General features: G+C 40.8%; 2 protein-coding genes across 6 annotated transcripts in view; both read right to left on the bottom strand.

Annotated features, from left to right (window-relative positions):
* The window catches only part of dennd5b (DENN/MADD domain containing 5B), a 73,411-nt gene extending 62,176 nt beyond the window's left edge, over window positions 1–11,235 (bottom strand). For 4 of the 5 annotated variants that reach the window (XM_070991961.1, XM_070991962.1, XM_070991963.1 and 1 more), the window contains exon 1: window positions 10,896–11,215. In XM_070991961.1, the coding sequence (XP_070848062.1) occupies window positions 10,896–11,004 (109 nt within the window). In that variant the 5' untranslated portion in view covers window positions 11,005–11,215. Of the gene's footprint in view, window positions 1–10,895 lie in introns of all 5 variants that reach the window. The other variant, XM_070991965.1, reaches the window with a different exon arrangement.
* Window positions 11,236–14,519: 3,284 nt separating this feature from the next.
* Window positions 14,520–16,584, bottom strand: LOC139350925 (THAP domain-containing protein 2-like). The gene is made up of 5 exons (XM_070992602.1): window positions 16,496–16,584; window positions 15,903–16,007; window positions 15,362–15,554; window positions 15,125–15,214; window positions 14,520–15,016 (listed from the first exon to the last, which is right to left on the bottom strand). Exons 1-5 carry the CDS (start codon window positions 16,582–16,584, stop codon window positions 14,777–14,779), a joined length of 717 nt encoding a protein of 238 aa, XP_070848703.1. The 3' UTR covers window positions 14,520–14,776.
* Window positions 16,585–16,613: the final 29 nt, after the last annotated feature.

Below are 16,613 nucleotides of genomic sequence, written 5' to 3'. Positions count from 1 at the left end.
AATTAATAAAGTTTAGAGAGTAGCATTGAGGGAGAATATGAGCTTTCTGATAGCGGTCATGCTTTGTTCACCCAGCCTTATCACACAGGCCAGAGGTCAATGGATGAGTTGGAACATAATCAGTGGGAGATCAAGGTCCAACCAAATGTCCTCATACAAACAGACACATTATTTTTTTTACGTTTCCATCCAGCAGGAGGTTTGTACTACAGATACACTCAAAATACCTAAACAGTACACACAAATTGTCCATTCATAGTGTGTTATGTTCACCAGTCCATCTAGAGACTAAGTGGAAGGTGCATTTACATGAGCTACTGGGTGCTCAAAAGAAGGTGTTTACAAGAAGCATTCATTTTCTTCTTTTCTTTTTTCCTCATTACTTGTGAAATAAAGGGCTCCGTTTAAAGTTCTTGACTTAATTTGATCAAACTGGGGCTCCAAACTCAAGGGATGTCACATATGTAGTCTGCCTTCAAGTGAAACTTCATCACATTGAGCATTGCGTGCTGACCTTACATAAAGCTTGTCAAAGAAATATGTGCATGAGAGGAGGCAGCTTAGTTTGGATGCTCGACACATTACAACGCCCCAGCAATCTCTGTCAGTCATACATGGCTGCTTCTTGTTAGCATGTAAAGCAAATGTATATTAAATACACACAAAGCATTTCAGCTCTGTAATGTTCACGCTGTGTTTCTAAAGTATAATCCATGTCCACTGTGTGTGTCCAGCATGTCTCACAGTTAGGTGATGGCCTGTCAGTCTGCAGCAGGGCCCCTGTACCACAGCGGCTCTAATCTGTCATAAGGGGCCATAGTTACCGCTGTGCAGCCTATCACAGTTATGTAAGCAGATTTACAGCCTGCCTGACATAACACTGCACTCCACGCTGTTACAATGATGATGCCGGTGTGAGCCGATGTCGCCTGAGTGTGTCACTGGGGACTCAGAGGTATTATGGCATTACATTCAACAATCAGTAAAAATTAATGGAGGGGTCATTAATCACAGCTGCTTCAATCATGGTTAGACTCTAGCTAGCTTGTTTTCTCCAGTCACAGCCTGCATCTCTGTTTTACCTGCTTGTCTCTCTCTCAATCTGAGTGAGTGTACCGTCACACTACAAACATATCTACTATTGATTTCTCAGAGCAAGCATAGCAAGTGAAAAGGGGGGGGGGCAGCTTGAAAGGGCCTATGGTGAAATAGGGAATTAGACAAATCCTTGAGGCTCAACATTACAAAGCACACTCATGATAACTGTGAATTTATAAAAATGCAATGATCAGGTTAAGACTAATAAACTAAAAAAAAAGGAAGCGCAGTGAATAACTGTGTATCACCTTTTCATTGAATATCATACATTTTCAAGCATCACAGGTTGGTTTGTCTGAAAAAAAGGACAGTCAATAGGTATGGTATTGGAACAACGTAGCTTTTTTTTCTGCAATATATGTATAGTGATCTGAAAAAATACAGGACACACCAGCACCTGGACGAGGTGCTGCTGATAACAGGAATGCACACACTCAAAAGCCACCTTTGCATAACTGAACGCATGTCCGGAGCATCCAGGAGACATTATCTGTGACAGGAGCCACGCTGTGTGCATGTTTACAGGCAGGTGGTATGCTCTGCACACACAGCGATCAGCTGGCTGCATGCTCTGGTGAAGGGGTGCACTTGACTGGTCTATCAAACAACCAAAACAGGCAGTGTTCATTCTCAGGTTGTGGTAGGCGACTAGCGGGGCCTGCTTCTGTTGTTTGATAGATAGATGAAGTGCACCTCTTCACCTGAGCACACTGGGGAGTTTCATATTCTCAAACTCAGTCCTCCTGGCTCATTGAGAAATCATTTAACGTACAGAAGCCAATAGAAGAGGCCTATCGTCCTCTTTTAATGGAGCCTACACTCCTCTGTTCAGTGAAGAGGAAGAAGCAAGAGAGAAAGGCTACAGAGTCCTAGAACTCTACAAGTAACTGACCTTGGAACAATGAATTCCTGAAAGACCAACATTGTGTTTCACAAATGGCTGCCTTGCAATACATCATTAAGGTTATTGTGTGCACAAGTGAAGTGTAGCATGCATGAGTTGTTGACCAAAGAGAACGCAGAGCTTAAAACTTCGGAACTGTCCTACAATTCACGAGGGAAAGGACAAACAAAATGATGATGAAATGATCATATGCATTGTGAGGTTTCAGGAATCATGATATGAGACTAGATTTGACTTTGCTCCTTGTTATATTATGACACAATGTTAATGCTGACATTTCCTGATGTTGTTAGCAGCATTCCAGTTGTAAATTTCTGAGTTTTAGCTCAGCTAGCAGTGAACAATACAAGCTACAAGGGAAATGTCAGTGACATTTTCATAAACCCTTGAGCGCCTGCAGGACACGATGTGACATTCTGAGACAGCCCCACAGGGAGACAACAGGCTTGTTTTCAAGACTGGATTAAGAAGCTTTTACAACTTAGAACTCTTAAATACTTTAAACACACCAGGCCAGCATGTGTGCACCAGCTTCTATACATACTATACTGGGTAACATGAGAACATTGAGATGTTCTAAAGATGAGCTCAACCCCAATCAAAAGAGGCATCCATTTTTCTTTTACATCCACTTTTGTCATTTTAAAAAGTTGGTTGGCTGCTGTCATAACGTAGACGTGCTAAATCAAAGGGTCACTATGCTTCAAATGAAAAGCAATGGAAAGCTCCTTACACACTGCAACTTCTCTCTAAGTCTCTTCAAGAGCACGCAGTTATCCACATGTGAACGATGACCGAGTCTCATCCATCTCTATGACATCAGGCCCTCAAGAATGGCGGTTCGAAATAGCAAAAGACACTCTTGGCCTTTAGACATGACATGTGGTACAAACTAGTTTAATTCAACCATGCCCTGACCTTTAATGGCTTTCAGTACGCACAATGAAGAAGACCCCAAATCTCTTCTTAATGGAAAAAGTTACACAAAAACAGAGTGAAGTTGAGCTTCCATGGTCATGTCCAGCGCCAACAGACTTGTGGGCCCCCCTAATAAACCAAAACAACGTCCAAGCTCCCTCTGGTTCCTTTGTCTCCTTCCTCCCCCATAAAAAGAGAACATATGGAGCTCAGGGTCAGAGGTCATTCTGAGGGAGGGACAGTGAAATGGCTCCTCACGCCTCCCAAGATCTGATGCTGTTGGAGACAGAGGGGCATTTGCAAAGGGATGTGACCAGTCAGCAACAGCTAGCAGCATCCTCTGAGGTCATCAGGTCCTGCTGGCTCTCAGAGGCAGACAATCCATCATTACTGCCCCCCCCCTCCTCCCCCACCCCTCAATCCTTGAACTTTGACCAGCAGCACATGGCAGCCTCTGTTCGACTGTATGGGTCTAGCATGAGACCGCACACCCCTGACACTGAACATCTTGTCAGACAGGCAGGTTCAGGGTTCTGTCAGAACCTTCAACTTAAACCTACAGGCTGCAAAACCTCAGACTGCCTGCAGGCTGCTTCGAGCCTGTTGTCTGAGTTGTCCGGAGTTCCCAAAGCTACAAAAAGCAACATAAAACTACATTAACCAAATGCTGACTGCTGGTCACTGCTGTAGGTTTTTGGCCTTGTCTGCTACATATTTAGTTTTTGTATTCTTACTTTTTGTTACTGCTTTCCTTTTTTGACAACAAAGACAAGAGAGGCATTTTACCCCAGCTTCAGATATGGCTGTCTGGTATGAGCACAAACATTATCTGCATTGAGATATGGTCAAACAACGTTGTCTGCATGAAGTTTCTTTTGTACGAGCAACAGCCCAAAACCAAAAGATGCTCAATTTATACTCACATGAATAAGACAATAGGAGCAAACTGGGGAGGCTGCAACCAGACAATATTTGGTATTATCTCTTGACAATTGCTGCCTGTGAATTCTGTGTCAATATCTTGCCAGATATTGTACAAGACATTTACTTTTATTATCGTTAACTTCATAATATGTCATTTCTTCATTTTAATGTATTACTTAATGAAAGAGGTACAGTAGATTAACTTTTTCTTTGAAACTTGGAGACCTGAACTCCACTTAAAGGAAGCCATTTCTTTTTCCTAAAATTGGTTCACAAAATCATTATTTGTCCCGTGAGGCCAAAACATCAAGAGCCATTAACAAGATGACCTACAGTGAGAGGCTTTATAAAAAAAAGACAGGAGGATGCCGCTGGTCAAACATTGCAGGAAGTAGAGAGTGGAGTCATGGTTATGAGCATGAATGTGTGTGTGTGTGTGTGTGTGTATGTGTGTGTGTGTGTGTGTGTGTGTGTGTGTGTGTGTGTGTGTGTGTGTGTGTGTGTGTGTGTGTGTGTGTGTGTGTGTGTGTGTGTGTGTGTGTGTGTGTGTGTGTGTGTGTGGAGACAGTGGTGAGGCCAGGCCTGGCCGTGTGTTACATTACAGTGATGCGTTCAGTGTAGCCTGGAGGGACTGTCTGAGTGGATTACTCTAACAGGCTTAACAGCAGCCTGGCCGGGCTAACAGAGCACGGGGCACCGAACTCAGAGAGATGGACAAAATCACTACAGGGGAAAGACAGGAGGACGGAGCTGATCAGCCATGAAAGAAAGAAAGAGTGAAAGAGAAAGAAATGAGAATCTGTAGCATAAGAAAACTTAACAAAAAAGTATTTATTGTAGAAGAAAACTATAACAATGGCAATCCTGTGATATGTTGCCAATACAGAATGAGATAAGTAGATGTTTCAATACCTCCTGAACAATAAAACAAGTGTGCAGAGGTTTTTGTTTAACTGAGCATCACACATGCCACATAGTATTATCTGCCCATTACCCTGGCATACCATTGTTCACATAAGTCCAGAGGGGCGTGCGTCAGTGTTGGAAGGCCCTGTCATCATTAGCGTATGTCGGTGGCCAGTGTTAGCATGCAGCCTTTGTGCTGATCTGACACCCAGAGCAGTCTGTGTGTGGACAGATGGTCCAGGCCATAGCAGAGCTTTAGCTGCTCAAATCCCTTTGTGTCCTGCTGCAGGACACTCCCACCTCAGCCCCTTCACACCTCTGAGTTCCAGTCATATTTAAAGCTGTACCAGCTAACTTCCCAGCTGCCAATGGCAGCAAGGGAGCTCTTTGAACAAACTGAATATTAATAGCTTGAAACAGGGTCAGACAGACCCACTGTAACTGAAAGTCTTCCCAGAGGACACTCAAACGTCCCAGATTGTTTACATTAAAATGGCCTGAGGGCTCCATACAGCTGTGATTTAAGGTTTGAAATTCATTACGTTCATCTCACGAGACCAGTGTTAAGATTATTTGCATATTCCACTTACCTAAATACAACCCTGTTCAGACATACACCTAATTACATATGTGTGATAAGCTTTGTCTGAACTGAATTAGATTAACATAAAGGCTGCAGCAGGACAAAGTTAAACATGCACATATCACATATTATTTAAATAAACTGAAAAACGCTGTTGATTTTCACATCACGGTGCAGGACAAAAGAGGACCCCTCATATTTTTAATTTCACGGAATGGCAGCTACAAGGATAAAATTATGAATATCCACCCGTCACATTACACATAGTATGAGATTAAAAAAAAAAGAAATGAGGCAAGAATCCAAACTTAATGTCATTTTATGCATGGGTACTGTCAGGCTGTCGGCAAATTCTCTAATAAATGATGAAACTACAGTATATCAGGAGACTCACTGTGAGGAGAGGAGACAGCATCCTTTATCCAAAAGACAGAAAGACATTCATTTAGAGTAGATGAAGCAAGCAATGTCAGGTATTCTATGTCTTTAAAGGGATAATCAGTCTCAAAGGGATTTACAGGCCCACATTTGACAGGAAACAAAGACGTCCTGTTCATGTTGGCAAGGAAAAACTACCACCATAAAAACACAACCAATCCTGGGAGGGAAAGTAGAATGTCCCTGTTGGACTAACAGGTGCAATGTGAGCAAATTACATTATGATTTGCTGTGACTATGCTGCGCATTAGCTAACAAGATCATTTTGGTATCATCACACACACACTTCAAGCTGCTGAATATATTAAATCAAATGTTAAAATTCAAGGTCACAAAGAAAGTAGAGAAGCTAAGCTGGTATTTAATTAATCCACAAGAGATGATTTTTTTACACAAAGTCTGAGCTGTACCTGTATTCATCTTGAAACAGACACGTTGACACTTGTAGGAAGAAAGGAAACCTTAACCACGCTAACAGTACAGGTATTATACGACAGTACGCCAGAAACTCCCTTTAGTACAGGCGTTTAGTGAAAAAAAGGGTGAACCTCAAACAAGTTACAACAGAAAATCTGCTAAATGACCATGTAAGTGATCTGATATGAGAAACAAGTTTTTTGAAGAATACCTGGAATGTGATATTAACTTTTCACTACAGAGATACTGCAAGAAAATGGACCCACAAGGGTCCTTTTACACATGTACTGTACGGCATCCAACTCCATGTCTCCTGTAAAACCCAGTGTCTGATTGACTGTGGACAGGACTGAACCCTTTGTGTGGACAAAAGACAAGAAAACATGCATTTAATCAATTCTTTTACACGGATGGCAATGGGAAATTGTGGCATCACATATTTTAGTATTTTTTTAGGACTTTTTACATGGTAGAGGAGACTTTTATGAGTAATAAACATTTGCCAGGTTTTCTGTTGCAGTTTGCTGTGTGGTTGACCCCTTTTTTCCCATGACATGACTCTACTGTAGTGGGAGTTATTAGCACCTGGCTAGGATCCATAAGTGGTTGTACATGACTGTCGATTCCCCCTGAGGTGATACTAACTCATTTACATCTGGGTTATGGGTAGTGACTAACCTGGGATAAAATACTGACAACAGCCTGTCTAATTCAGTGTGACAAAAGCAGGGGATCGCTGCTGTGGGTGACACGCAGCTGTGAAGACGAGGAGGTGTGAAGGACGGAGATAAAGAGGAGGACATGAAAGGAGAAGAGAGGGAGTATAAAGAGGAGGAAGAAGCTGATGAAGAAGAGGAGAATATGTGGGCAAGTGCTGGCAAGTTGAACACCTGACAGACCGGATCATCTGATTACTGAAACTGAGCATCTGGTTTTCAGAAGAGCATCATCATCACAGTCGCAGCTGTGAGTCTTTGTGTGTGTGTGTGTGTGTGTGTGTGTGTGTGTGTGTGTGTGTGTGTGTGTGTGTGGTGTAGGTACAGTATATATTGTCCATCTGTGTGTGTTCATGCAACCAGTATCAGTAACGATACATGCAAACAAGTATGAATGCTTTGCTTTTCCCCACTCTATCAATGTCACGGCCAGACATGACTGCAGAGTTCAAAAGGATTGTTCTATTTTGTTTGCTAACTGTCCAACAAACTCTGAACATTGTGTTGATGTATTGTAACACTGCCAACACCAGGAGGCTGATTAACTGATTAGTCCACTGATGGACAATTGAATGGCGACTACTGAAAAGTGATTAAACATGAAAGTCATTTATCAAGTTAAAATGTCAATCACTCACTGGCCCCAGGTTTGCTGCTAGACTGCAACCACCATGGTCATCAGTATGATAAAGTCTCGCTGACTTCTGTTTGCCATGCAAACTGGTGTGCAATCATCTCTCAAGCTGCTACACTGGGCTGAGTGACCGTCACCTCTCTTGCAGGGGTAGAAGATAGCAAAGTGGCACACATCTCACACTGTAGCAGCACTGACCTCATATCTACAACTGGCACACCAAACATCTCCCTCCCAAAATTAGCTCTAGTCTCCTCTCACATTTCAACTCCACAATGCTGCAGACTCTAACTGCATCTGGTGTTAGAATGTAGGAACTATTTCAGGCTCTATATGCCAGCCAGAGTTTATTTATACCACTACAGCTCAATGGCATGGCATGAGGTGGGTATCTGGACTGACAAAGTTGCTATTTATGGGAAGAATTAGACCATCTAATTAGCATTCCAGCATGGGACCAAAGAGCTCAGGATCCATAACAGAGCATGAGTAAAGTAAGTAAGTAAAGGAGTTAAATACTGTACGATGTTGTATATAGTAGACTCTCACATAGACAGAGAGAAAGAAAGAGAGAGAGAGAGATAATGCACTGTAAACCATGATGGAGCCCGAGGCAGGTCTACAGGAAGTCTGGCCCTCTGACTAGAACAATGGGCTGAGGGAAAGACGGCTACCCTGCCACACAAAGAGCAAGGAGGAGGGGAACTGCAGCCTAAAATAAGCAAAAGCCTAGAACCCCTTTTAATGTGGGTCAATGCTATTACGGCTGCCTCCAACACAGGGTACAAGACTATGCGGGGGTGCTGAGATGTACCCAAGAGCTTGAAGGAAAAGGTTTATGTTTATGAGTGCAAAAGGCAACATGTTGATATCAATCATGGCAGCATTAGTGTCGTTTGGAAGATGGTGCATCATGGGGGAGGACAGCAACAGGCCTGATCAGAATTGTAAATGATCTCCTATGAAGTGTAGAGGCTGGAGGCAGATGATAAAGAAATGGGGGTGGGAAGCTTTGGGGATGAATGGAGGGGAGGGGGACATAAAGTTCAGCTCGTGCTTGATTTATGTTAAGGCAAAAATTGAAATGTAGGGATCTAAACTCATTGATCTTGTTTGTAAGTATTCTATTAACATGTACAGGGATATGGTTGATTGTGTGATGTACTTTTGTTCTGTTTTTTTACCCAGTGAAGACCAAAGCAAGACGCACATCAGCAGTGCTGATCTTTGCTGAGATTTGGTATGTGTCTGTGTTGGCCATGAACGTATTACAAGAACCAGATAGTGGATTCCAAAATCAATTATCAAAATAGTCACCCATTCATTCTGTCTCAGTCAACTAATCATTCAATCAGCTAATCATTGCAGCTCCAATTTTCTGTTATCATTCTGTTCTTGGTCAACAGCCACACACGGAGACTCCAAAACCTCCTCGTGAGGAACTTAAGCTGTTGGAATTGTACAGCTTTTAGTATGTTATTGACCATATGAGCAGCTGGGGAGCACAGCCCCAAGCCCCCTGAGAGATGTTGTCACTTGACATGATCTCATCAATTCAAACAATGACATCATCAACATGTACACTGTATGTTATCACGGTCACATTTGTTCTGATAAAAGGTTTAATCTATAGCTATAAGGATTCGTCCATTGACAGAAAATGAATTGACTTTTCTGAGTCACTTTGCAGAAGAAATTTCCCAAATTCCCTGATCTCCACTTGTCTGGTATCAGGATTTGTGGGTTTCCTTTGTCTTCTTCAAAAGGAAACACAACATTGTGGAGGTTTGGACTGCTGGTGGGACAAAGGAAGACATACACTCTGAGAAACTGTGATGGGCAATTTTCGCTCTATTTTTACACTTCATGGACAAAACAATTGATCAAATAACGAAAATAATGGTTACTTGCACCCCTTCACTGACTTAACTTGTCCCACAGTTCAACCACACACACACACACACACACACCAAATGCTCTGCAAGTTGGGTATATGGACTCAGTACAGTCACAGCTTACCAGTGTCACCTCAGACACTTGCTACAGCCTGAAGGCAAAAAACAAACACGCGCACATACACACAATGCTTCCAAATGTGTCATTAAAATAAAATGTTTCCCACTGATACATTTTGAACACAAACCCACTTGACAGCTCACTTTCGACATACACAAACTTTGCTATTCTGAAATGTGGCCAAGAGACTCAGCTCCACAGACAGAAGCTACCAATGTGGCAGTGATGCAACACCACAGCAACACAACACTCTGCTGTTAGATCGACATCCAGAAGGTAAAGCTTGTCAGAAAGTATCTCCACTCTGCCACAATATGGAAAGGCTGATATTGGATGGGAACGCAGAAATGTGAGTCGGTAAGTGAACGATTCAACAGACAGAGAAAACATGCTGCAACACCACAGCTGCACTGGCAGGAGTCTCAGCTGACTGGTACAGTCATAGAGAAGGCAGCAGCAGGGAGGATGACCCTTACACAGAAACATAACAGCAGGAATCCTACGGCCGAATATACAGGTGTTAATCAAAGGTCCAAGCAGTGCTTGTGAAAAGAAATAAGCATCCCCTGAATCAACACCGCTGTGGAGGCAGCATCACCATCTTTGCCCACACTTGTGGCTGCCTTACATGCAACTTCTGCATCAGCAGCACTCAAACAACAAATACAAAGTGCTCAGTGAGAATTACAGGGAGACCTTGCTTCCAAAATCTCATTTTGTAAGGTTTATTTTGCAGTCAAAGTCAATTTTGTTTTAAGACAAGTAAAATATGAGTCAGATGTTATACGAGGTGACCAGAGATGATCTGGAAGATCCTGTCACTTGGAAATCACAGTGAGCAAAAACTACAGTATAGTTATGAGCAGTTGTTTCACTTTGAAGCACAGGAAGCGTAAATCAGATCAGAACATTTAGAGCAGATATTGGTGACCTTTCACTCTAATAACACACATGAAGCTCAGCCTCCTTAAATGAGAGCAGCTCATTGATCAGAGGTGCTGCTGAGGCTCCAAACACGTCAACAAACCGAACCTGACACCAAAGAGAAATGCAACTATTTCTCCTGTTAGCTTTTTATTTATGGATACATGCTGCGCTTATTTATGAAATAACTAACTCTGGAAAGGAAACCACGAGCCGTTGGTGAGTTTTTTGAGCCACTTAGTGAGTTTAAATAACAAGACTTGAAGCTTTGTCAGGTTGCTGACATGAATGTGTTGTGGTTTCCATCTTAATGTGACCGTGTCACTGATTGAAATGTGCATGTCTATAGAGGACTGCAGTGTTTTTGTTCTTGTTTTTCTACAATCACGTTGATGCCGCAGAGGAGAAAGCTCATACCTGCTAATTCGTCCGGTTCCAGTCCAGTTTCAGTGTCTATCCCACAGATAGCAAAGTAGTGGGCGAAGCGGCAGGGCGCCGCGCCGGAGACCGCTGAGCTCCCACTCATCCCGGCTTCAGTGTGCAGCGCTGTCCGCTCCTAGTTCTCCACACGACACATCTCCACGTAAAGCGGAAAACTGGCTAAAATGCTCGAAGCTGGAAAACGACTTCTGTGCGGTTCGTAGCTGTAAGAAAAAGTACTGTAATACACTGAAGTTGCTTTTAAATGTTGCTCCAGTGACAGTATCTGCGGAGCTTCCCGACACACTGCGAGCTGTGCCTGAGAGGAGACCCGAGTGAAGCCCCGCCCCTGTGGAGCGCGGAGGAGCGGCCTGGGAGGGCGGGAAACTCGAATCTAGTCCTCCAGCACAGGGGGCCAAATGCTATTCCGTTTTCAATCATATACTAAAAAGTCACAATTTACCTGGGTCTGCTATAAGGGATCGACTGACTCAAGTTCCAGTCTAATTTGGCCAATACAATGCACCCCAGGCCGCATGACAGGCATATTAATGCGCTGACACTCCTCAGCTACAGTCACGTGCTGCAGGAGCGCAGCCTTGACTGTCTGACAAGTGACATTATTATAAGGAATATTTAATAAAAGACAAAACAAATCAATTAAAAATTACATTAGTAAAATACAATATTTTAAAACATACCTATAAGAATTTATAGACAAGCATTGGTGTTTAAAACCTTAATGGAATTATAATTTTTCAGACACAAGACAAATCCATTTTTAGCTTAAATGATGTAAAGTTATTATGATTTAGATTTTAAGGGGGTAGTTCAATTAATGTATTCTAACAAATTTAGATGCCTCGGTGTTTTTTTGTTTGTTTGTTTTTCCTGCATGATTCCAGAGGGTTTTCAACCTTGAAGACTCATTAATTTATGTGGAACACCGATTAAAAACATTCAACATTCTAAATCTGGGGTCATTTCTGTAAAATTTACAAACTAACAAGGCCAACCCAAAATTTGAACCTAAAAGGAAACCTGATGCTAGTTTTAATGCAAAAATTCTGGGGCGATTGTTACGGTATTTTGTTAAGTGCATATCTTATTCCACTCAAAACAACCCATTAATAACTACTTAGTGTATCAGATATGCAGCTCATACTTAGATTTTTATGTTTTCACTTGTCAAAATAAGCACAGCAGATAAGTGGTTTGGTTTTTGCCATCTGTGTGCATTAAGGTTCTTCAGAGATTCTGTTGCAACTCTACACTTTGAAGACATTTCTAAGGAAAAAATGAGACCAGTTTTAGTGGCCCACTCAAACACACAGAAAGCTTAACCACGATGGACATGAATTCAAAATCATCTAATGTAATTTGTTTCATCATCATATATTACAGCCATGACACAGAAATCCATCCAGATATTGTGATGCAAGATGGTCAGTTACTTAAGAAAAGACAGCTGGACTGACCAAATATTGATAGGTGAGGTGTTTAGTCTCTACTGATCAACACTTTATGTTTATGTTTATGCTGGCACAGCTGCTGAAATGTACGACCCAATGAGATTGAATCACAATTTTCCAGATGCAAATTTAACATGTAGTCATGGTGAGAGTGGCAATACAGCTGCTGACACTGCTGTTCCTGTTCAGATGACACAATCTATGGTTTAACACTAGCAATAGTGTGCATAATTGGTGACAAACAATTAAATGTAGCATGTATTGCAATGTCGCCCTCTAGTGGTGAAAAAGAAGTACACATGAGCCAAACAATGAATTAATTTGAGATTTTATGCATTTCAACATCAACTATTTAAAAATGAATGTGACATTACCCATAGGAAAGAAAGAACAAAAAGAGTCAACTTAAAAAGGAGAAAGGCAGTGACATATATACATATAAAATATCTGTTTAGAGTGTAAGTTTAGACTATTGAGAGCAACAACAATGATGAGGTAGGTAAAACGAATACAGACAGCCGATATTAATATATTTACAGTATGTGTATATACACACAGTTAGTGTTAAAATACAAAATATTCAGTTTTATAGTATAAGTACAAGGTAGTCTGTCAAGGAACTATAAACAAGTGCTTTGGAAAATCAAAGACAGAATCAACTACATCTGCAACTGCTAACGTCAGCCATCAAAAACCTGTTCCTGTGGGAGTGAAACACAGCAAAACACCTTTTTTCTCAAAGATGGGGTCTTCCCTACAGTACCTGCTGGAATCTACCAATGAAAATATCAAGGAACAAGAGAAAAACAAATTAGACTTTCAGTACTGTGCAAACGTTTTAGGCAGGTGTGAAAACATGCTGTAAACTAAGAATGCTCTTAAAGATGTAAGTGGTAATAGCTTATTTTCATCAACTACCAAAATGCAGTGAATGAACAGAACAACAAGACAACAGAAGGAAATGTTTAGCTTAAGTCCATTTGGTTAAATCTGTCAACACAACAAGCACGAGGAGGCATCGGTGCATATGTTTATTGAGACTGTCTACATGACATCTAGCATTTCTTCATTAAGTGCCACTTTGATACAATTTGTTCTATTTCATTGCCTATTTGTGATTCACGTATTTCAATATCTGTTTATACATTTTCGGTGTGTGTAGCCTTTCATCGTGCAATGCATGAAATAAATAAATACCTTAAATAAAGAATAACTACATATTTGAAAGATTTCTCTCAGAAGAATGATGGTGTAAGTATACAGATAAAGTTAAAGTAATTAAATATTAAATTATTAAAGTAAAGCTATGGTTGGAATTTAAAAAATCAAAAACAATATAGATATAAAAATGATACACACTGCATGCAGAACTAAAAATGACTTGTCGCTTGTTGACTCCTCTAGATAGAGCTCCTGAGGAAAGAGCGTTTGACTGCAGACTTGGAAAAAAAATGGAAAGTCTTAAAGTTTTAAAATGTAGAGAGTTAAAAGAAGTTCAAGAGCTCGTCCTATATTTTATCCCTTTTGAAACAGACACATTTCCCTGCAGAGGAAAGAGTAAAATACTTTTAGGATCATGCTTGTATTTCTTCTGTTTATGCCCCTTTACTCAATCAGACATATTGCAGTGATGCAAGTAGACAATATTATTCATTAGATCCTAAATTTCCCATTGAAAGTGTAACAAAAAGACCATTCTACTTTTCCCTGTATTTTTAAAAATCTCAGGCAGTTTATTCCATATTGTTCATCAATGCCGTCAGAAGCGTTCCTTCATGTAAATGTAGACATAAATATGCATAGAAAGGCTAGATAGCTTACCGGCGCTGTGAGCCAATGGGGACTGACGTCGTCACACGGCGGCCATCTTGGGACAGGACCGCTCGTCCAGTCATAACATTAAAGTCAATTGTGCATGTAGTGCTGAAATAACTATATTTTGCTCAATTTTCAACCGATTTTCAAACGGCTTAGTTTGTCATAAACGTCAGAGATGTGGCTATTTAACTGCATACTTGTGAATAATTATAACCACGGAGTTTATTATGAAAATAGTATAATATTAAGTAGACTAGACAGGTAAAGTAATAGGTATACCCATACACACACAGTAATGATGTTGTCAATATTTATAAGATACATGAAACATGAAATAGTGCAATTTAGTTTATTACTAATATTTAGATTATTAAATACATGTGTACATTTATGTATTATAGAAATCTGTCTCAAGTTGCCATTCTGTAAAATAAGAGAAAAGAGATGGGTCTTTGTTTTTTTTGTTTGTTTTTTACTTAGGTCCAGATGCACTCAATTAGAAAACAGTTCAAAATGTGCAATCAAGCAAATACAAAAAAAAAAAAACATTAAGACACAATTGGACACAAAACTATCTTTCCATCAGTATCAAAGCTCTTCATTGATGAGGTTCTTGGCTTTCAGCTCCTCCAGAAGAGCCTTCATGTTCTTCTTGGCCCTCCTTACCCTTGCCAAGGCGTTGCTCTTCTCCCGCTGAAGTTTACGCACTGTTGCCATGGCTGCATCAAGTTTGGCCTTAAGAGCCTTTGGAGAGGAAGGGAATGCATACTGGTGGTCAGGGGCCTTACTCTTCCGACTCCTTTGCCTCTCTCCAGTGGCTGCCTGTGGCTTTGAAAAAAAAAATACAATAAATAATAAATAAATATATAATGAAGTTAATTAGGGTTAGGGTTAGTTCATTTGTTAGTGACATTCCTCATGTGTACAAATACTCACAATATCAGGCGGAGGTTGATCCTGCTGGGGGTCCATGGGCAGGTTTTCTCCTGCTCTTCTAGAAGCGGTTGTATTTCTTGGTGCTACCGGCTGAAAAAAATAGTTAAATATTCAATTGATCTGTAATACACCTTATGTATTGCTAAACTTGCAGAGAGTGTGACATTAAATCACATTTAAATATCGATGTATCCATCTTTAACACCTTGTATTCTAGTTGGCCGATTATACACATACCCTCTGAAGATGAACAGGGAAGTTGAAGATAGTTGGAACAGCTCCAGCTCTGAGTCTGACAGTCTGCCCTGTCCTGTCAAAATCTTCATTGCTGAAGTGCTCACTGCAGAGCAGTGATCTATCGTTAGCCACGAAACCATCCCTTCTCAGGGCACGCTTCCACTGTCTCCTGCGCTCGCTGCATTTGGGAAACCTTACAAATGGGAGAAGTAGTAGTCAGATATAAATGATTGTTAAACTTCCACCTTTATTTCCTTCAACATTGAGGGTATGGACAAAAATACAGTATAAAATATATTATCATTTTGATTCTATGTACTGCATGTATGCAAATATATGTAGCCAATGTAGATACTGAGAATTAGACATAAGAAAATAATCAGAATAAAAAGATGAAAAGTAGGTGGAAGAAACATTCTTAAAAAGCCAGGGTCAATGGCAATCTTGTAATATTGTCTCAGTCACACTGTTCCTGAGTAGCAGAACGTGTATTGTACATAACGAGTATCCTAATAATAGTCATAATATTTTCATATCTTACTTGTGAAAGGTGATCCCACGCGTCCTCGTTTGGAGGCTCCGTGCGTTGGTGCAGCCGTAGGCGGCACAAAAATCAGGCATTTTCACGATATCGTTATCAGAAGTTCTGTAAACAAAAAACCAACAAAGTAATCTAAATGTAAAGATGTTTTTAAGAAACCAAACCACTTGGAAATCATGTGTAACTCAAAGCTATGTTGAAACGAAAGACTAATCCTGCCTCTCCCACCAATTTACAATTGCTTGGTGACTCACTTACGACCTCTTCACTGCTAGCCAGCAAATAAATACAACCACGTCCACAAAATGACATTTAGACAAAAGATTAGGTTGTCAAGAAACGTTATTGGTCTTAGGAAACCTGTTAATAATTGAAAATGTCGATTTGGTATCACTTTTGAGTTGAGGGCAGCCATGAAACACACAGCTACGCTGCAATATTAAGCGTTTCTCAAAACGTGAAGCTACAATTTAAACATCAGCAGCAGCATAAATCATAGCCACGTTAATAAAGTTTGTAATAAACCAAACCGTTTGTAAATCCGTCAAGAATTCAGCGAGTTACGAGCATTTAAGTTTGCAAATATCACTCACCTTACGTCCACAGCAACAGCGCGGTCTCCTGTCCTAAGATGGCCGCCAGTGACGACACCGCCGACTCCGCCTGCGGCCTTTCTATACATATCTATGAATGTAGATGGAGCTTTGAAAA

Source organism: Chaetodon trifascialis, chromosome 22 (assembly GCF_039877785.1).
Source record: "Chaetodon trifascialis isolate fChaTrf1 chromosome 22, fChaTrf1.hap1, whole genome shotgun sequence".
In the NCBI taxonomy this organism is placed as follows: Eukaryota; Metazoa; Chordata; class Actinopteri; order Chaetodontiformes; family Chaetodontidae; genus Chaetodon; species Chaetodon trifascialis.
This window is presented reverse-complemented; position numbering and strand designations above follow the sequence as displayed.

What these genes read in the sequence shown, in the direction of transcription:
- LOC139350925 (XM_070992602.1), bottom strand. Translation starts at nt 16,584, where the DNA reads ATGTATAGAAAGGCCGCAGGCGGAGTCGGCGGTGTCGTCACTGGCGGC. An exon ending in CGTGGGATCACCTTTCACAA is followed by an intron (nt 15,555 to 15,902) that starts GTAAGATATGAA and finishes CCCATTTGTAAG; the next exon opens with GTTTCCCAAATGCAGCGAGC. An exon ending in TCCCTGTTCATCTTCAGAGG is followed by an intron (nt 15,215 to 15,361) that starts GTATGTGTATAA and finishes TATTTTTTTCAG; the next exon opens with CCGGTAGCACCAAGAAATAC.